General features: G+C 39.8%; 1 protein-coding gene across 1 annotated transcript; it reads left to right on the forward strand.

Annotated features, from left to right (window-relative positions):
- The first annotated feature begins 1,726 nt into the window (after positions 1 to 1,726).
- C8H5orf15 (chromosome 8 C5orf15 homolog) lies at positions 1,727 to 17,207 on the forward strand. The gene is given in 4 exon segments (XM_077823736.1): positions 1,727 to 1,924; positions 1,926 to 2,160; positions 12,773 to 13,341; positions 14,774 to 17,207. Coding segments are annotated over 4 exon segments (1,134 nt in total). The 3' UTR covers positions 14,906 to 17,207.
- The last annotated feature ends 1,846 nt before the right edge of the window (positions 17,208 to 19,053 follow it).

The following is a 19,053-nucleotide window of genomic DNA, read 5'->3' on the forward strand; positions in this document are numbered from 1 at the left end:
TAACTTATTGTGAAAGTCAGGGTGCTTATTCACCACGTGAAAGTGGGAACTGTGCCTTGTTCTGGCATTTACATTTTCACGTGAGTCATGGAGCATGAGGCCTAGGATGACCATATGTCCAGTTTTGACTGAGACAGCCCCCTTTTTAAGCTCTGTCCCGGCTGTCCTGACTTTTTTTTTGGCAAAGGTGAGCATTTGTCCCACTTGCTTTTGCCAGCTGATAACGTGACAAATGCCCATTTTTGTCAAAAGAGTGGGGTGTGGAGGAATGCGGGGGGGGGAGACATACGAGTGGCTTGGGCCAGCCCCATGCAAGGGACGGGTTCAGCCAGTGGGTGGGGGGGGGAGGGGCGGGAGCTCAGACTAGCCCCACACGGTGTCACCTTCTACAGGACAGGCCTAACAAAGATAATAACAGAACGCCACTAGCCATCACTTTCAGCCCCCAACTAAAACCTCTCCAACACATCATCAAGGATCTACAACCTATCCTGAAGGACGACCCATCACTCTCACAAATCTTGGGAGACAGGCCAGTCCTTGCCTACAGACAGCCCCCCAACCTGAAGCAAATACTCACCAGCAACCACACACCACACAACAGAACCACTAACCCAGGAACCTATCCTTGCAACAAAGCCCATTGCCAACTGTGTCCACATATCTATTCAGGGGACACCATCACAGGGCCTAATAACATCAGCCACACTATCAGAGGCTCGTTCACCTGCACATTTACCAATGTAATATATTTTCTTTTTGCGAATACAGACTAACACGGCAGCTACTCTGAAATATGCCATCATGTGTCAGCAATGCCCCTCTGCCATGTACATTGGTCAAACTGGACAGTCTCTACATAAAACAATAAATGGACACAAATCAGATGTCAAGAATTATAACATTCATAAACCAGTCAGAGAACACTTCAATCTCTCTGGTCACTCGATTTCAGACCTAAAGGTCACAATATTACAACAAAAAGACTTCAAAAACAGACTCCAAGGAGAGACTGCTGAATTGGAATTAATTTGCAAACTGGATACAATTAACTTAGGCTTGAATAGAGACTGGGAGTGGATGGGTCATTACACAAAGTAAAACTATTCCTCCTCCCAGCTCCTCAGACGTTCCTGTCAACTGCTGGAAATGGCCCACCTTGATTATCATGACAAAAGGTTTTCTCTCTCCCTCCTCCCCCCCCTGCTGGTAACAGCTCATCTTAAGTGATCGCTCTCCTTACAGTGTGTATGGTAACACCCATTGTTTCATGGTCTCTGTGTATATAAATCTCCCCACTGTGTTTTCCACTGGATACATCCGATGAAGTGAGCTGTAATTCACGAAAGCTTATGCTCAAATCAGCTACTTAGTCTCTCAGGTGCCACAAGTCCTCCTTTTCTTATAGTCACCCTAGTCAGGGAGCAGCTTGCCCGGCCCCACAGGCCCGCTGGAGGCCGGACGCGAGAGCCCGGGGCCCCCGGGGGCGGCGCTGCCGGTGGACACGCCTGTCTCGGTGCGGTACTAGGTAGGGTACGCGGAGGCCCAGGATCCTGAGGCGGAGCCGAGCACCTGCGCTTTCAGTGGGGCGCCCACAGGACTGCCAGGGCCCCGCCCCCCGGCAGGAGCGCTTAGCCCCGCACCAAACCTCCTCACAGGTGCGCCGCCGGCCGCGGCCCTATAAACGGTCCAGGCAGCGCCGCACACGAACCGCCCCGTTTGGCACATGCGCACTCGCACTCCAGCTCTCTGGCGGCCGCCGCCGCCGAGTCTGCCTGGAAGTTGCCGCCCCCTTCAAACAAGCGTATGCGGAGCCTTCTACGCCGCGTGCGCAATCAGGCCCCTTACGGTGCGCATGCGCCGTCCCTGCCTTTTCTCTCCCACGGCGCAGGGGCGCGAGGTTCTGAGAGCGCTTGGTGGTGGAGGGGGGAGCGCGTCACCGTCGCGGGACTTCACGTCCTAGCAACGATAGGCGGGGCCTAGCCACGTCCGTGTTCCGATTCCGAGCCCATCGCCCCACTGTGCCCGCAAAGATGGCCGCTGCCGGGGAGAGGCTGCGGGGAGCTGCGAGAGCGGCGTCCCCGCCGGGCCGGGCCCTTTCCCTCCTCCTGCTGCTGCTTGTTGGCCTGGCCGTGCCGGCCTGCAGCCAGCTGGGCAACGGTGAGTGCGGGGGCGCTGGCACCGGCCGCGGAGGGCACCGGGGAGGCGCTGCCTGGGCTCGGGGAATGGGGGGAACCTGCGCAGGGAGGGGCGCCGGGGTCGGCGGAGGGAGGGTCAGAAGAAGGCGCCTGGGAAGACTGCTGTGGGCAAGCAGGCCCTTGGACAGCCCCTTCACCAGAGGTGAGAGAAGGGCTCGGGGTGAAGTGGGGGCGCCTGTCGGGGGGTGAGGAGGAGACGGCGTTGTGGGGGGGACCCCTGTTCCGTTAATGGGAAAATGTTTAAATCGGGGAGACACTCCATTTATTTTACTCAAGTGTGTTTTCATGAGTAGTTTCTCCCCCCACATCCTGTGCTAAACCAGTTCTGCGTTTCCTGCCTTCCTTCCTCTCAGGGCTTTAATTTAGCATTTTTGAGTTCAGAAGTTTGAAAATCTGCTGCAGGTGCTTTTCTTTTCCAGTTTCATCATGAATGGCAAAGAACCCAGAAAGCTGTGTCTTGTGAACTACTGCGTAATGATATTATCCCGATAAAATTAGGAGGATTCCTGTTGCTATTTTACCTCTAGAGAGAGGTGTGGATGACAGGAATCTCACACAATTAACTTTACTGGCAGATGTTACGTTTTCTACAGTATGGCGTTGTCTACACTGGCACTTCATCGGCAAAACTTTGGTCATTCAGGGGGTGTTAAAAAAACCCAGTGACAAAAGTTTTACTGACACAGGGCGCTGGTGTGAACAGCACTTTGTCAGCTCTCCTGCTGATAAAGCTGCCGCTGTTCGTGCGGGGTGGAAGTTTTCGTGCGCCTTTTAGCGGCCTGGCTGTAGCGGCACAGCCATATCGCTCAAAGCCTCATAATGTAGCTATAGCTTTAGTTTGACATACTGTCTAAAGACGAAGTGAAGTAGAAATTATGGGAGAAGTGTGTCTTCAAAACTAATTGGTAGTGTGCCTTTAAAACATTGGTATCAGTCAGATGTTTTAGATATTATAGAATGCTAAGGCTGGAAGGGATCATGAGAGGTCATCTAGTCCAGTCCCCTACAGTGAGGCAGGACTAAGTATTATATAGATCATCCCTAACAGGTGTTTGTCTAACCTGTTCTTAAAAATCTCCAAGATTGGAGATTCCACAACTTCCCTAGGCAATTTATTCCAGTGCTTAACCAGCCTGACAGTTAGGAAGTTTTTCCTAATGTCCAACCTAAACCGCCCTTGCTGTAATTTAAGGCCATTGCTTCTTGTCCTATCTTCCAAGGTTAAGAAGAACAGTTCTTCTCCCTCCTCCTTGTAACAACCTTTTATGTGCTTGAAAACTGTTGTGTCCCCTCTCAGTCCTCTCTTTTCCAGACTAAACAAACCCAAATTTCTTCAATTTTCCCTCATAGGTCATGTTTTATAGACCTTTAATAATTTTTGACAGGTTTCAGAGTATCAGCCGTGTTAGCCTGTATTCGCAAAAAGAAAAGGAGTACTTGTGGCACCTTAGAGACTAACCAATTTATTTGAGCATGAGCTTTCGTGAGCTACATGCTCAAATAAATTGGTTAGTCTCTAAGGTGCCACAAGTACTCCTTTTCTTTTTAATAATTTTTGTTGCTCTTCTCTGCTCCAAGGGGGAGGACTTGCCCCCCAGCCCAGGCCTTGGTAAATATATAGGTCACTCCCATCAGCTGATACACCAGATGTTTCTCACCTTGTTTCTGTTCAGCAACATCTAGTTTTAACCTGTCTTTGTTGCTTTTAATGTTGTGTATTCCAGTGAATAAGGAATGCTGACAGACTGCTTAATTTAACAGCATTGTCCTATGCACAAAGTAAACCTTTAAAATATTTTTTTTTAAAAGTTAAAAGGTAAATGTGAACACACTGTTTATATCCGAGATGGGCAAATTACAGATCACATCCGGCCCGTGGGACTATCCTACCTGGCCCCTGAGCGCGGCTCCCAGCATTCGGAGCCTGTCCACACTAGTGCTTTAAAGCGCTCAGACTTGTTGTGCTCGGGGGGGGGTGTGTGTGTGATTTTTCATGCCCCTGAGCCAGCAAGTTAGAGTGCTATAAAATCTAAGTATAGACAAGCCCAGAGATCACAATTCAAAGATATATGGCCAATTGAATGATGTATGTTTAATAAGAATTTTAAACTTTATTCCTTAATTACCTGTTTTATTGATGTAAAAATAGCTTATGGGGGGAAAAGAACTCTTTTGTTTTCTGAATCACTCCACAAATAGTATGATTTGAGTTTCTTAAAAGTCAAATGCTTTATATCATACACAGTAGTAACTGCTTGATAGTTTTAGTTCTGAAAGGGAGGTCCATTTCTATAAATATAATTGCTGGTTAATAAGAACTTCTTCCTTCTGCATACGTGTAGGCTTTAGGAGGGTTTGTTTCAAAACCACTCATTTTGTGAGAATTAAAAATGTGAGGATATACAAAACTTGATAGTTCAAAGGGAAAGCTAAATTCTGCTACAATTCTGCTTTCATTAGTTTTAGCAGTTACCTCAGGGTCCTTCAAAATCCAACTCTATCTGGTGAGGTCACTTCATAGAGTTAGCTGCCCAGCATATCCCATGACCAGTAACTACAAATATGAAACTGGATAAAATTAATTTGTTTTGCAACTCTTTCCTAATTTTTTCATCCAAGTCAGTTCAGCCCTATTGACTTCAGTGCAGGGTCCACCCATATAAATTCAGTTGAGGAGCAGACTTTCATAAGCTTCTCTCAAGCAGTGAGCTAAAAAGGCATAGTTTGAGGTGAAAATACAAATGAATACATTTGTCTTATAGCATGAACAAATGTCTCAAATGTAAAGTGATACACTTCAGCTTATATATAGGGCCTCATCATGTTAGGTGTTGTGCAAACGCATGAAGATATGGCCCATGCCCTGAAAAGTTTTTACGTTTGCCTTCTTTGTTTTCTTGTGCCCATGTCATGAACTAGATTTTTTCCAGAACCGTGCACAAGTGATGGCTCTTTCCATCGCTGCAGCCAGGTCCTCTTCATATAGGTCTCCCCAAAGTGTCAGCAAGCAAGCCGGTGCTTCATGGTATGCACTTCACCGCACCCGTATAGTCATGTGTCTGACTTTAAATACCATGCCACATGTAGTGGCAGCAAATAAACTATGTATTTTCTTTCACCATGCATGTGAATAGAAGTTTTAAGATATGGCATGAATTGTCAATGGTATCATTGGCTGCTGAGGATTGTTGTGTTGGATTAGACCTCTGGTTACATTCCTAAACCAAAAAGTTGATTATAGTTCAACTACTATGCTATGAATTTTAAATGTCTTAACCACTTTAGAGCCAATAGTCAATAATACTCTGCATGTCCAGAAAAGCCATTCATATGATCCTAGTACAGTATGCCATAGAGTTTACTGAAAGGGACACTGTCAACTTAACTATCACAATCCTTTCTGACTTTTTTGTCTACTGTTGTTGCATGTAATATTCTTGCAATTGAAAATGATTAATGAGCTTCGCTTTTCCATTTTACTTTGTCCAACATTTGTGTATAGTCAGTTTCCCCCATTGTTTGTATGAAAGATAAACAACAAGGGACAGAGAAACCTCCTTAAAAATAGGAAACTGTCTTTGTGAGCCTCACAAAAATAGCAGGGAGATTCAGGGGTGTCTCACTTTCAGGGTAACTGTATGTGTTCCTCCTCTGTGGTCCCTCAAGGATACCCACTTAAGGTTTCTGGCTCCAGCCATCACCTCTCTTGGGTGGAGACCTGTGGCTGTCTCCCTCTTGATGGGGGATTTAAGGCTGCAGAGCTCCTTGCCTTATACAGCGATATCTCCAGCAAGCTAGTCTGCCTAAAGGCCAACAACCATGCGTTGTTTTCTCTCTGAGGGCTATAAACAGGGTATTGCTAGCAGTTACAAGGTACCTTGCTTTTTGTAAGCAAAGATCTTTATTCTTAAGGTAAAAGAATTAAAGAGAAAACAAATATAAAAACCAATAAAAGTTCCTGTATGCATTCTAAAAGCTTACCAGAGGTCACTGCTCAGTCATATGAGCCCTGGGTAAGCCAAACTCTTTCCAGCCCTTCTGCAAGGGTCAGGGCCTCCATTGGATAGAAGGTCCTGAGTCTGTTTAAATCCAGCCATTTAGATCAAAAGATTTTCCTGTTGGCTTCTGAAGGGGTGGTACCTCTCTGGAGGTGTTTATAACCGGTCTTAAGTGATTCACCTTAAACACCCCCCACTGTCTTTAGCTCCTGGTCAAGCTGTCCATGCTCTTCTTCTGGAGTTAGTGATACATAAACTTAATAAACCTGGTTCCCAAAGATATTGCATGGGGTTGCAATATCTGTCATAAGGAGAAGGAGGAATTATTTTTATTTTGTTTTTATTGACTAGATTTCAGGTTGATGGTATCTCTTTAAATATCTCCTTTACAAGGATATACGAACAAATCTAAAAGGAAGTGCCTTGAACAGTAAGCCATATTTCCTCTTTTCTGTTTTCTTCATATAACGTGTTAAATGTTTGACACTTGCCAGTATTGTTCTGTCTGTTTACAAAAAGGTAAAGAATTTTCAGTGGCTATACTGATTTCCTTGTCAGACTTTGTCACAGTGTGTGACCTCTGTGAATGTCTCAATAATACACTATTTGATCTTATTGTAAACTTATCATATGGTATAAGTCTTGGTTGAATGAATCATCTGTTCTGATGGAGTAATGTGGGGTTTATTGGCTCTCTGTATGGACTTCTTCCTTGTGGCTCGTTGGCTCTCTATTGAAGCCTTTAAGTGTAATGATTTTTTTTTGGAGGCTTTCACATAAGATGTGACTGTCCATATGGAAAGTCTTTCCTGTTTAATGCCATCAGTTACAGTGCCAGCTAACAGAAATAGGGCATTGATGGATTTCCTGGCAGAACTGTAGCTTTAGATCTAGGGAATGCTCATCTTGGCATCACCAATCAAGTATTTATTTTTTCTGCTAGTAAAAACTAAAAAAAAAATTTATGTAAAATTCCATCACTAGTAGCAAAGGTAGTAGTTTAAAGAAATAGTTTCCTTATATTTGGTAAATGGTACCTCTAGTCAGGACTAGATTATTTGTGACTCTCCTTTATTTTAGGAGCTAGAAGGCTCCATGATGTCTAACTCAACTGGGGTTAGCTGAGGGATTTTTGTTTTTACAATTGGTTAAAGCCTATTTCATGTCGTAAAAGTTTGCCTTATAAACAAAGAGTAGCTTGTTCAGCTTTAGTCCTTTATAAACGTACTTGGGTCTGTGAGTAACTTGATTCATTCTAGTGTCTGTATAACATTTTATTGATAAGTAATCTGACAAAAAGTGGCTGGTTGTGAATGATTCAGTCCTAGAGTTTTTTAGGTGCCGAAGTTCGTAATTTTTCAATATGCCAAAGAACTAATAAATTATTAAATAACCATAAATAATGGCACTGTTTTAGAACATACATTCCTATGTATTTTTGGCATGCCAAATGCTTTTTCAAACTGCGGTACATAATGTGATTTTATTTTTTAAGCAGTCTCCTCATGTTTTGTGATCGAGGTAAAGTGCCATAAAATGAGCAGTTTTATGGTCTGATCCTACAAGGTGTTGAGAATTTTCATTATTTTGCACACTTAGACCTATTGGCCATTATGAGCTTTTTTTTTCCCCCTCCTTACAGAGGGAAATCTGATTTTCTGTAAACAGATGCATCTCAATCCAGGACTTCATGTTGTTTTCATATTTATCCTGCTTTTATGCAGCACTTTGCAAAATTGTCCCAGTCCTGCATAGATCGTGTCATTAGCTTTGTTCTCATGGATGGACTGTTTTGCAATATCACTCATTTTTTTGTACTTCCAATTCTCCTCTGGAATGAATGTTCAAGCACGGTGTGGAGTATTTATTTGTTGTGTTTATTTGTTGTTGTGTTTAATGTGAGTTGTGCCACTAAAATTCCACCTTTGTCTAGTTGGGGTAAAACACTTGTATTAAAATTGTTTTGAGTCCCAATTAGGTTCTTTAAGAACAACTTGATGGCATTGCAGTCTTCTGAAAAATTTAGTTTTATGCAAGCTAACATAGATAATGATTACATAACATCCTAATATTATAGGATTTATGTTAGTCCACTGTAGTAGTCTAAGATAACAGCAACGGAAGAATTTAAACTTACGGGGTAATGTGGAAATTGTTGAATGGTGATATGGTAAAAGAATGAACAAATGCTCATGTTGACTTTTAAAATCATTGGGTAAAACACATCTTGTGTGGTATGGGATTTTTAGAAATACCTAAAGCTGGTTTATTCTTGAAAGTTTGCTGGCATAGCAATGTCAGTTAAGAGTGAAAAAAAATTGCACCCTTAACCAATGTAACCATGTGACCAAAAGCCCAAGTGTAGACATATTTAAACCCGGGGGGGAGGACAGAAAAATTCCATAATTTTGGTTAGTTTCAAACCAAATCTGAACTTGCCCCCTTCCCCTGTTTTGTGTAGAGTCAAAGCAACTGTTTAGTTAACCTGAAACTTTTTTGGTGTTTCACCCCCCCTCTTTTTTTTTTTTTGGTTAGATAAATTTCAAGAGAACTTCATTTCAGGATGAAACTTCAAAATGTTTTGTTTTAAAATTGTCAAAATGAAATGGTTCTGCATTTCAGAATCTGCTGAATTCTACCTGAAATCACAAATAGTTTCAGTGCTCTGAAAAATGCATTTTTCAGTGTATTTAATATTCATCAAAAAAATTCACTCAGGAGTATGAGTTCCGTTGACTTTCACTGAGACTTGTGCTTCTAGGTCACTCTATTATTTTTTTTACTGAAAAATCCCACCCAAAATCACTTTGAATTAAAGGTTCTGGCTTGAAATGTATTAAGTTTTTTTTCCCCATACAGAATGTAGTGACTCTGCCAACTTAGTTTATTCTAAACAATAAGTCTTCCAAACCATAATATAAATATTCTTAGGACTTTGGCTTATGCCCTGAAACACAAAGGCTTACAATCTCTAAATATTAGAGATCAATTTGAGACCAAATGTGGGGGCCAGGTTTATGATACCTGCATCTGCAGAGTTCTTATGCCTTCCTCTGAAGCCTTTGGTATTGACTACTATGACACAGAATACTGGACTCAATCTTGGCTCTGATCCAATCTTGCAGTTCCTATGTTCCACTTTAAGTTTTTTTTAAAATGTAATCTATACACTTGTTACAAAATTGTGATCCTGGACATAATGATACTGCAAGATTATGCTAATGCAGGTGAATTGGAGTATTTTAAGATTTCTGCAGTAGACATGAAGACTTTTTAAAAGTAAAGTCTACTGCTGATATTGTCAGACTGATTAGTTTTGATGTGAAATACATAGAGAAATTTTATCAGTTGTACTTGGTTTAAAATCTAGTGTATAGTGAAGTTTTGCTGACACGCTAAAAATCTGTGCTAAATTTTCTGCTGTAGCTCCCGAAAGTTATTGTCACGTGCCAAGGAAGTCTTTTGACAGAATTTTTCAGTTTTCTCTAAAACTCAGAGCAGTTTTATATTGCAGCTTTCAAGAAAGGCGCTTTGACATTTTAACATGGAGTAAAAAGTAAATAATTGTAAGTCAGTCAACCTTATTTCATGTGCCATGCCTTGAACAGCGTAATCATTAACGAAGAAAAATGTACTACGAATAAATGCAGTGAAATCTGCTACTTTGTTAAATAGCTTGGTATGTGGTTTTTAGTACTGTGTTGTAAACCTGCTAAACGTTTCAGTTGCAAACACACAAAAATATTGAACAGTAAAACTGCTGGAAATGAAAATGAAGAAAAATGTCTTAATCACATCTTAAAATAGAACTTCTCTATTAGTTTTCTGTGTGGTTATGTATGGTCATGTGACCTCTGCCCTGTAACGTTGTTAGTGAATTCATAGTTTGATGAGTAGAGAGACCCTTTTTACCACCAGTCATAAAGCAGGCAAAGCAACATTTTCCCCTAAACTAATTTCATTGTCTTGGCAGTTGAGCACGTTTGCAGGGTGAAGCCATAGTGTGCACATCACACAAACCCTGTGCCCATTTAGAATGTTTAGCTGGAATATGGATATTATCTGACTTTATTTATATAATTATTGGAGTGCTGATTATTTTGTTAAATGGGTCAGACTCTGGAAAAAAATCAGTGCTCGGATCTTTTCAATTTGGGTTCTTGATCGTTTTAGACCTTGTAAGCTTTGACAGTGTCCTTCAGTGCTTGTGCTGCTTATACGTAACTTCAGATCTACTTGCAAGTGGTGAAAATAATTTCTTGCTCCCTTTCTTTCTCACAGTCTTAATAGTGGGTTTCCCTTCTCTTTTGGATGATTGAGGCAGGCCAGACTTTTGTCCTGCCCAGGGAACAGGACAGCCCCTTCTGAGTCTTTCCCAGATTTCTCTGCCTCTGTTGCAAATGGTAGGTTATGGACCTCTACTTGTTACAGAGCTTTGACAGTATTTTAATTCTTAAAGTAGTAACTTTTCCTTACCCAGTTTCATATGGAACTTTGGTTCCCTCAACAAAAACAAAATTAATTTTTTTTTTTTTTTTTTTTTGGGAAGAGGTCTCTTCCATGATTCTGATACCTGCCTTATTCTGTTGGGATTTCCTCATCAAAAGGACTGAAAGAGGTATACCTCCACATTCGTATCCACATGTATCATTGTAGGTGTCTGCATGTTTTTGCTACCACTTCACGCTTTCTTGAGATCCTTCTGGGAAAGGTGCAGAAGATGCAGTCACATGTCCTAGCCAGAACAAGGGGTTGGTTTTCCCCCTGATCACTTACAAGAGAGTGGAAAAACCCACTTTTGTGATCGTGCGACATGAGGAATTCAAGAAAGGAAATTCTCAGATGAAAACAAATTTTCCTTTTTCAGTGGAAAACATTGAAGTGGGGGCCCTATAAAAGCCATAATTTTGAGGTGAATTGTGATTCTTTGGCTGTAAATTACATTTATTAATAGATTAATTCTTCATTTCTTCTGTAAGTGTAGTCTTTTTCATCATTTGTTTGCTGAACTTCCAGATAGTGTTCTGGGTTTAAGCAGATACTCCATAGAGAAATGATGTAAGTTAGTGTTCTTCTTGAATTGTGCTAAGTTATATACTTCTGGTGGAAGACGGTGTGACATACTGACCATTTTGTGCAATATCCTGAATTAATTTTACTGAATTAAATTAAACCTCATTGAATTAGTTTAATATCTTTTGGAGTTAATTGTATTAAAAATTAAAATTATGTTCTACTGTGAGATTGTATGGAACGCTATAGCAGGAAGACAAGATTACTCTGGAAGTTATTAGGAATTTCAGAGGGCTTTTTGGAACAATGCATATGAAGTGGATTTCCTAGGAAGTACCTGGATGTGAGTGGAATGCAAATTCTCTCCTCCTAAGAATCTCTTGAAGCTATGCCCTGAGGAGTGAGGAGTTTCGCAATCTTGAGGAGCAGGAAAATAACACTACAGGTGCAGGCTGAAACCTCAGTTGAAGCTTTCCTGGCCCCTAGATGAGTAGGAATGGGATGCCAAGTGCACCTTAGGACATCAAAGCTTGAGGATGAAACCTGTCCCAGGTTCTCCAAAGATTACTACTATCTTCTAGGAAGGTGGGGCAAGTCTCAAACTCTGATGTTTGTGTAGGGTTGTTTTTTAAACCCACCATTGACACCATAAGAATACAACACACTTCATTGCTTTGCATATCACCTTTCAATATCATGACACAGACTGAAAATAAGGACAATCAAAGTTTAGTGCTGATAGCTGAGTAACTTTCACGGGTGGGCAAAGTGGAAAGGGAACAGTTTGATCTGCAGGTGAAGTGTCAGGCTAAGCTTTCAAGTTCCTGGTTTCTCTTGATTCATGTGGGTCTTTTAAAATGAGTTATTGAAATGAAATCCATTTTTCACTTAAAGATGAAAAGTGGTTTCTGAGGTTGATAGACTTGTTTTTTAGTTCTTTGGAAGTAAATATTTGAGACTATTAAAATTTAATAGAGAGATCTTCTATTCTAAATACCAGTCCAGAGTGAATTTGTAAATGCATCTACCTCTTTGCTAATGGTTGTGTAATGCTATGGCAGATTGGGAAAATTTAATGTGCCTGTCGTATTGTTGCCCTAATCAACTCCGTCCACTTATAAATATACTAGAAGAAGTTCTTCAGAAAAGGTGTGAATATGGTATTTGAAAATAGAATGAACTTTACTTACAGGGGTCTGACGTTTTTAGAGTAATATCTATTTAAATCTTGGGGTTTATACACTGCAAGACTTATCAACTCCACAGGGAGATCTTTTACTGTTGTAAAACTGAATAGTAACCAAAACCTATATTTCAAGTCACTAAACAGTTTAACATACTAGTGTAGCATACTTTATGATCCCTGTTCCATTTTTCTCTGTTATGAACTGGCAGAACTGTATATTCTGGTTTTAAAATCATTGCACTCCAAAATGGGCCTAGTTCATTGAGGTATGACTTCCTTGTAAAATAAGTCAAGAGACTTAGTGAGTATGTTGTTTGTACACAAATCTAAAGAACAAAAACAAACATAGAACAAATGTCTTTTCTCCTTTCGCCCAGATACTGCAGATGCTCTTAAAAATGACAGTGAAGTGTTCAGTACATCTCAGAGTTCAACAGCCAGTCTGAACAATTTGATAACTATAACAAAAAAAGAGATGTCCTCAACAACTCTTAAAGTCGATAATATTGTCACACTTGGACCAACTACCGTGAAGGATGACGCAGCCACATCTGTTGCAACTCATGCCACATCTGTTAGTCCCATTTCACAAATGGATGTGGATGCTTCTGAAGATACTAAAATTGAGGAAGAGGGTCTCCTAACAGACTTCAAAGACATACTGAATAGTTCACCCCCAGCAGCAAAAGAAACTATGGAGCCTGATGGGCGTGATGAGTATGGCCATTATGAGATGACGTCCAATTCCAGATATAATACAGACCTAGATTTGCCAGATGATGAGGAGACTGATAGCTTTGGAAGTTATGAGCACACAAAATCTCTTGATGCCAAGATAAAGGACTCCGTCTCAGGATTGGAAGAAGACACCCATTTCTTTTTCCACCTGGTTATTATTGCTTTCTTAGTAGCTGTTGTTTATATCACCTATCATAATAAGAGAAAGGTAGGTAACTATGAAAGCGAGATGAAAAATTCCACTTTAATATTTCAAAGTAATTTTTGCTTTGAAACCTTGAAAAATGTTTTAAATAAAAACTACTTAGTTGTGCTAATGGTCTAAGTACACTTACAAACAGTATTCTGTTTTGTGATCTTAATGTGCAGATCATTAATATCTGTACAAAAAAGAAAGCTAATTTAGGACTAGAAGCATTTTAGGTTGGGAAAATCAATTAAATGATAACATCGAGAATCAATCAGTTCAGTAATATGCTATGATGATATATGGTTTCTAGAAATAAGATCAAGGGCAAGGAGATTGATGAACTAATTTTGGGTCTGCACAGGATTATAAACCTCAATTTAAGGAACATTTAATCTTCAGTAAAGTGAGAATGTTCCTGAGATGGTGATAATGCTTACAATTTGAGACCATTTTTGAACTGTAGGTATGCCTAGGATTTAACCCTTGCCCTATCACAACTGGATAATTAGCATGTTGGGTTACTTTTGTTCGCAGTTCTAACATCTCTCTGACTGTAGCTATCTGATGATGAAATCAGATCATCATTGAAATATTTTTCTGCAGTCTAATCAGTGTTATCTTATTTCAGAATCTACAGCTATGACGTGACAGCCCACAGTTTATTTCAAACGTGTGTGCATTTTCTTAATTTAATGCTCCAAGAAGTTTAAATATGTTTCTCTTTCCCTGTTCTTTTTTTCTTTATCCCTTTAGCTAACTTTATTTGGTGTTGTGTTTTGTTGGGTTTGAAACTAACATGGCTAACTTATAACACCATATTATACCAAAAACAAGTGCATTGCTGAGTATAGGTAAAATTTTTAGAAGTGCATATGACATGTTTGGAAATAGGACTTGGACCAAAGACTAAATTGCTAGGTGCTGTTGAAAATTTTATCTTGGTTGTCTCTTGTGTCAGCACAGAGACAGAGATTTCTGTCTTCACAACTCCCATAACTACAGCTTGATGCTGAGAGTACGCAGACTTTGGTTGGGTTGATACTGCTTGCTCCTTTGTTGCTGGAGAGTAGCAGCAGAAAATACTCTAGTGCTGAAACTACAGAATCTTTTCAGCATTCTCTGACTGGCAGTAACAGTGTAACTTTCAGGGTGTATCAGACAAAGGTTTTTACCAACGTTACCTAACGCTGACTGTGCTGAAAACTTGCATGCTGTTAATACTAATGCCTTTGCCATTATGGAGCTGTACTTGTGCTAGCCAAATTGTGGGAGAAGTCTTGGTGTGGACAAGAGGTGGGTTAACAGTGAGTGGATTAGCACCAGTCATGCTGGTAGCTCTGGATGGGGCTGTGTGATTACAAATGTAGCTGTTACGTTAGCTGACAAAAGTGAAACATTTGCACAACATTGTCATTTCATCTGTATCAAAATTGGTTGTGATTTCTTCCAGATCTTCTTGTTGGTCCAGAGCCGAAGGTGGCGTGATGGTCTTTGCTCTAGAACAGTGGAATATCATCGTTTAGATCAAAATGTTAATGAAGCAATGCCTTCGCTGAAGATAACCAATGATTACATTTTTTAAAAGCATCAATTTGCTGAATTATTTTCTTTGCCTGACTTTTTCTATAATGTTGTGCAGTGTCAGCCATAAAAAGTTTGTACTGAAATGAGATGTCTCTCTTGCCTGGACGGGTTTGAGATTAAAGCTTATGTAAGACACAGGGCATGTATTATTAGCATTAAATTCTTTGTCGACAGTCAGGTATCAAATCACATGTACAGAAACTAGATTTAAACAATTTATTTCACTTGTTTTTTTCCTTTATTTCATTTTCTTTTGTGCATCCTGTCCTTCTGTCTAGAGCAGCGCCAACAGGGCTAATATAAAAATGTGGGCATAAAACATTTTAGATCTGATAAATTGAGTCTGCCATCACTGAATTAAATTAATGGTCTCTTTCTGCAAATCATTACTTATAGCTGGATTTTTGAGCTATCTTACACAGTTAAATGTTTTTCCATGTATAGATAGCCAAAAGATATCTAGATGAAAGTTTTGCAGCACTAGGCAAACTCAGACTCTTCTCATGTTAGGCTACCTAATGTGACAAACTTTATGCTGATATTCTTCTCTAGATGCTTCATGCAGTAAAGTATTTTAAAATAATTATGTACCAAGCATGACTTGACTTCAAGTTATACCTTACATTTCTTTGGAATATCCCAGGTTTGTTTGAAAGTATTGCTGTTTCTTGATTGCCCAAGATTTACTCTGTAACTCTACTTATGGAAACTTCATCTATCATTTTAAGATTATTGAACTGAAAATAAGCTTCATGGTATAATTTATAAAATAAAAATATACCTAGCAGGCAAGTGCAACAAAAATTTCCCCTGAATTTTAAGGCAATTATGCTATGCAATCATGTGGTTTCTTGTATACTACAAACATGTTAAGTCTGGGAATGTTAGTATGATTAATTTTGATATTATCCTAAACCCAAGTAATTGGCAGGTGGGGTAGAAATTAAAAGCATATGGGTTGCCACAATCTATGGACAACACTGCACCTTTATTTAATTTTGTCAAAATTAATTTTACACGTGAATTAGGTGTACAGCAAGTTACTGGTATGTTTGGTTTTTTACCTTGTCCTATGTAGTTCAGCTATTTGTTTTTTCCATGAGATGTAAAATATAAAATTTCATAGTTTTCCTTTTTGTACATTCTGTTTGATTTAATTTTCAGAGCTGATAAATATGTAAATAATGGTGAATAAGAACCACAATTAATGACTTGGTATACAAGTGGTAATGTGCTGTTTTGAAAAAGGTCAAAACTTTACAGATGTTAGCATGAGAAGAATTGTGATGGCATGATATGTTATGGGTGAAATAGTTCATAAATAGTAAACCCCTACAGTTACATGTTTCCTTTGATAACCATAAGAAAGTGAAGCATAAACAATATGCCTGAACTATTTTCTTGCAGTAATTTTTATCATATTTGGACTTTCACGTAATATTTTGAATAATGTTTTTAAAATAAATGGGGAAACATAAGATTTTGTTTTTATAATATCTTGATCAGTTTGAACATGTTCATGTTATGTAGCATATTCCAATGACAGTGAATAATTTATCTTCTGTTTAGGGTTGAACAGAGCATTGCAAACTATCTTTTGGCACTCAAAACGACTGTTTTTGCCATTCATTATGTGTGGATTCACTATGTATGGAATCCTTTATATGACTATATAGGCATGGTATGTGTGACAAACCATTTGCACTTTCCAGCGCCTCTGCTGCCATTCATCTCAACCCAGTCTCGTGAAGGAGTCAGGTTTTCAATAAGTGTCATCTTGTGCAGTATCGCTGTGTTTTTTTTTTCCAGTAGAAATGTGTAAGAATATCAAATTAGAAAAATTGTCAGGTAGGTTATTTTAAACCACCTTAACTATAGTTTACAGAATATGGAGAGGGAAGGGGGTTAGGGAGAGGAAAGTGTTGAAGCCATAGCACTGATATGATAAATTTGTATTGAAACAGTTATAAACAAAACAAAAATAGCTTTTTTTAACTTTTTGTGGAGTTTATGGATGCATTACTTTCTCCTTCCTTTTGAGCCATCCTCAGTTCTGTGAAGTATAGTTCTCAGCTTTACTGGTAAACCATAGCTTTAATTAGGCCTGCTATAACCCCCCACTCAGAAGGGCTGAAAAAACAATATCCTATTACAAGATATGCATTCTTTGCCTGTTTTGTAGCAAATGCTTTCTGGAGAAAATGAGATGGCAAACTAACCCTCTAGCCATCCCTTTTCCTTAAGAGACTAAGAATGGTTTCTTGAAATGTAAATGATTAAAACTGTAACAGTTCTGACAATGCTCTTTTTTTCTTCCAAAAATGTGCCTTCCTCATTCTATGACAGCCATTGTGATGCGATAGTTGAAATTGTCTTTTGGTTTTGCATTTAAAGTACAGAGTGTCCTGTCTGTTTTATGTGCACACAAATTCAGTAAACCTTGAATCTTCTAGTGACTTTCAAGAAAATTTGGCCAATTTCAAAGTTCCATTAATTACAAAGTAGCTTTTCCCCTTCCCCCTCCCCAAAACATTCTGAACTTCATGATTGTTCTTCTGGCTTAAGAACTACACTTTGAAAGCCAACAATTTGCACATAAGGTGGGTTCTCTGGGGTGGTCTGTTAATTAAACAAAAAAAAGTTGTCATCCTAAATGAATTTTTATGCACTATGGTTAGCTGAGAGACCAAGATTTACAATGTCTTTGAGCTAACTGATTGATCAAAGATGGTTCAAGTGTGAAGGCTCAAATATGTGTGCATCTGTGTCATCGTTCCAATGTAAATTGCACCTGAGACTCCTTTTCAGTCCCTCCTGAGTGCACCCCTCATGCAACAGGCCTGGCTTCCTTCACTCTCCGAGAAACTGTGCAGTCCACCTATTGTTAAACTGGATCTCTGGGCTGCAGCCCTCTTGTTTTCCCAGCCACATTAATAGGACAGGCTGAACTCCATTTGGCACCAGTAAGCCCGTTCACTTTTGGGGTCTACATTTAAAGTGACTCAAAAAGAGCTTTGTAGTATTACCTCAAAGGGAAAACAAAGTAGTATTTTATTACCAAAGGGAACTGGCATTTAGGAAAATGGGTTAATACAAGTCCTATTCCCATTTCCCTATCTAAGCCTAATCCAATGTAGACACAAGTAGGTCTGTGGGAGACTGCTTGTCAGCCTAGCTGCTGTTGCTCAGGGAGGTGTTCCTACAGAACAACCCCTTCTGTAGGTGTAGACTGCATCTATAGCATAGGACTTATACCAGTGTAGCTACAGAACTGTAGTTATACCAGTATAGTCTTGGTATTGTGGCCATATTCTGTCAGTTTTGGTATCCGCCTCTGTTGGCTGACAACTAACTCACCCATCTTCCTTCCTGAGGCCCCCATTTTCAAGGTTTAGGAACCCCTTTGATTCTAGGCTTCGCCTTGGGAAGAGCAGCCTCAATGGAGCCAGCTAGGTAGCTGCTACTTAATCTATGGCTGCCATTATCACTCCTTTGAAGATGCCTCTTATCTTTGCCATTGTTTCATTTCCTGTTGGTTTCTTCCTTAACAGTTTCCTTTGATTTAACTCCTGGTGGAAATCAAACAGGTCTGCCCCTCAGAATATGTGATGTGTAGTTTTTTTAAAGTGCATAAGTCCTTCAGTGTGTTTTCTGCCCCCCTGCCCTTGAATGGAGAGTAGGTTGGGGAGCTGAATCTGTTTATGGTGGCTGCAAGTTTGGGGAAGGGAGGTCCCAGAAAGCTGGCATCTCTCTAGGGTAAAGAGTGAAGTTCACAGTGAGTGTTGCAGTGGTGAGGGATGTGTGCTCCTGGATGGAAGAGAAGAATGTATGTACTGTTGAATGCCGTATCTTCCCCCCCACCCCTTCTTTTGTGGTTAGATACGTCTGCTACCTTTGTTCATACCCCACATAGTGTTTGTATTATGTATGGGAAAGGCACTGCCATGATTCATGGAAAAAAGCATATCCTGTTCCCTCACTTCCACATCATTGGGATTACTAAAATTATTTCTTAAAATTCATTTAATAGAATTCACTTTATTTTTATTGGTCTTATATTTAACTTTCGTGATACTTGTCCCTCAGTCTTACTATTCTGTCCTTTTTTTAACCTAAGCTTGTGACTGGAGTGCTCATATTCATAAA

Source organism: Eretmochelys imbricata, chromosome 8, assembly GCF_965152235.1.
Source record: "Eretmochelys imbricata isolate rEreImb1 chromosome 8, rEreImb1.hap1, whole genome shotgun sequence".
Classification (NCBI taxonomy): Eukaryota; Metazoa; Chordata; order Testudines; family Cheloniidae; genus Eretmochelys; species Eretmochelys imbricata.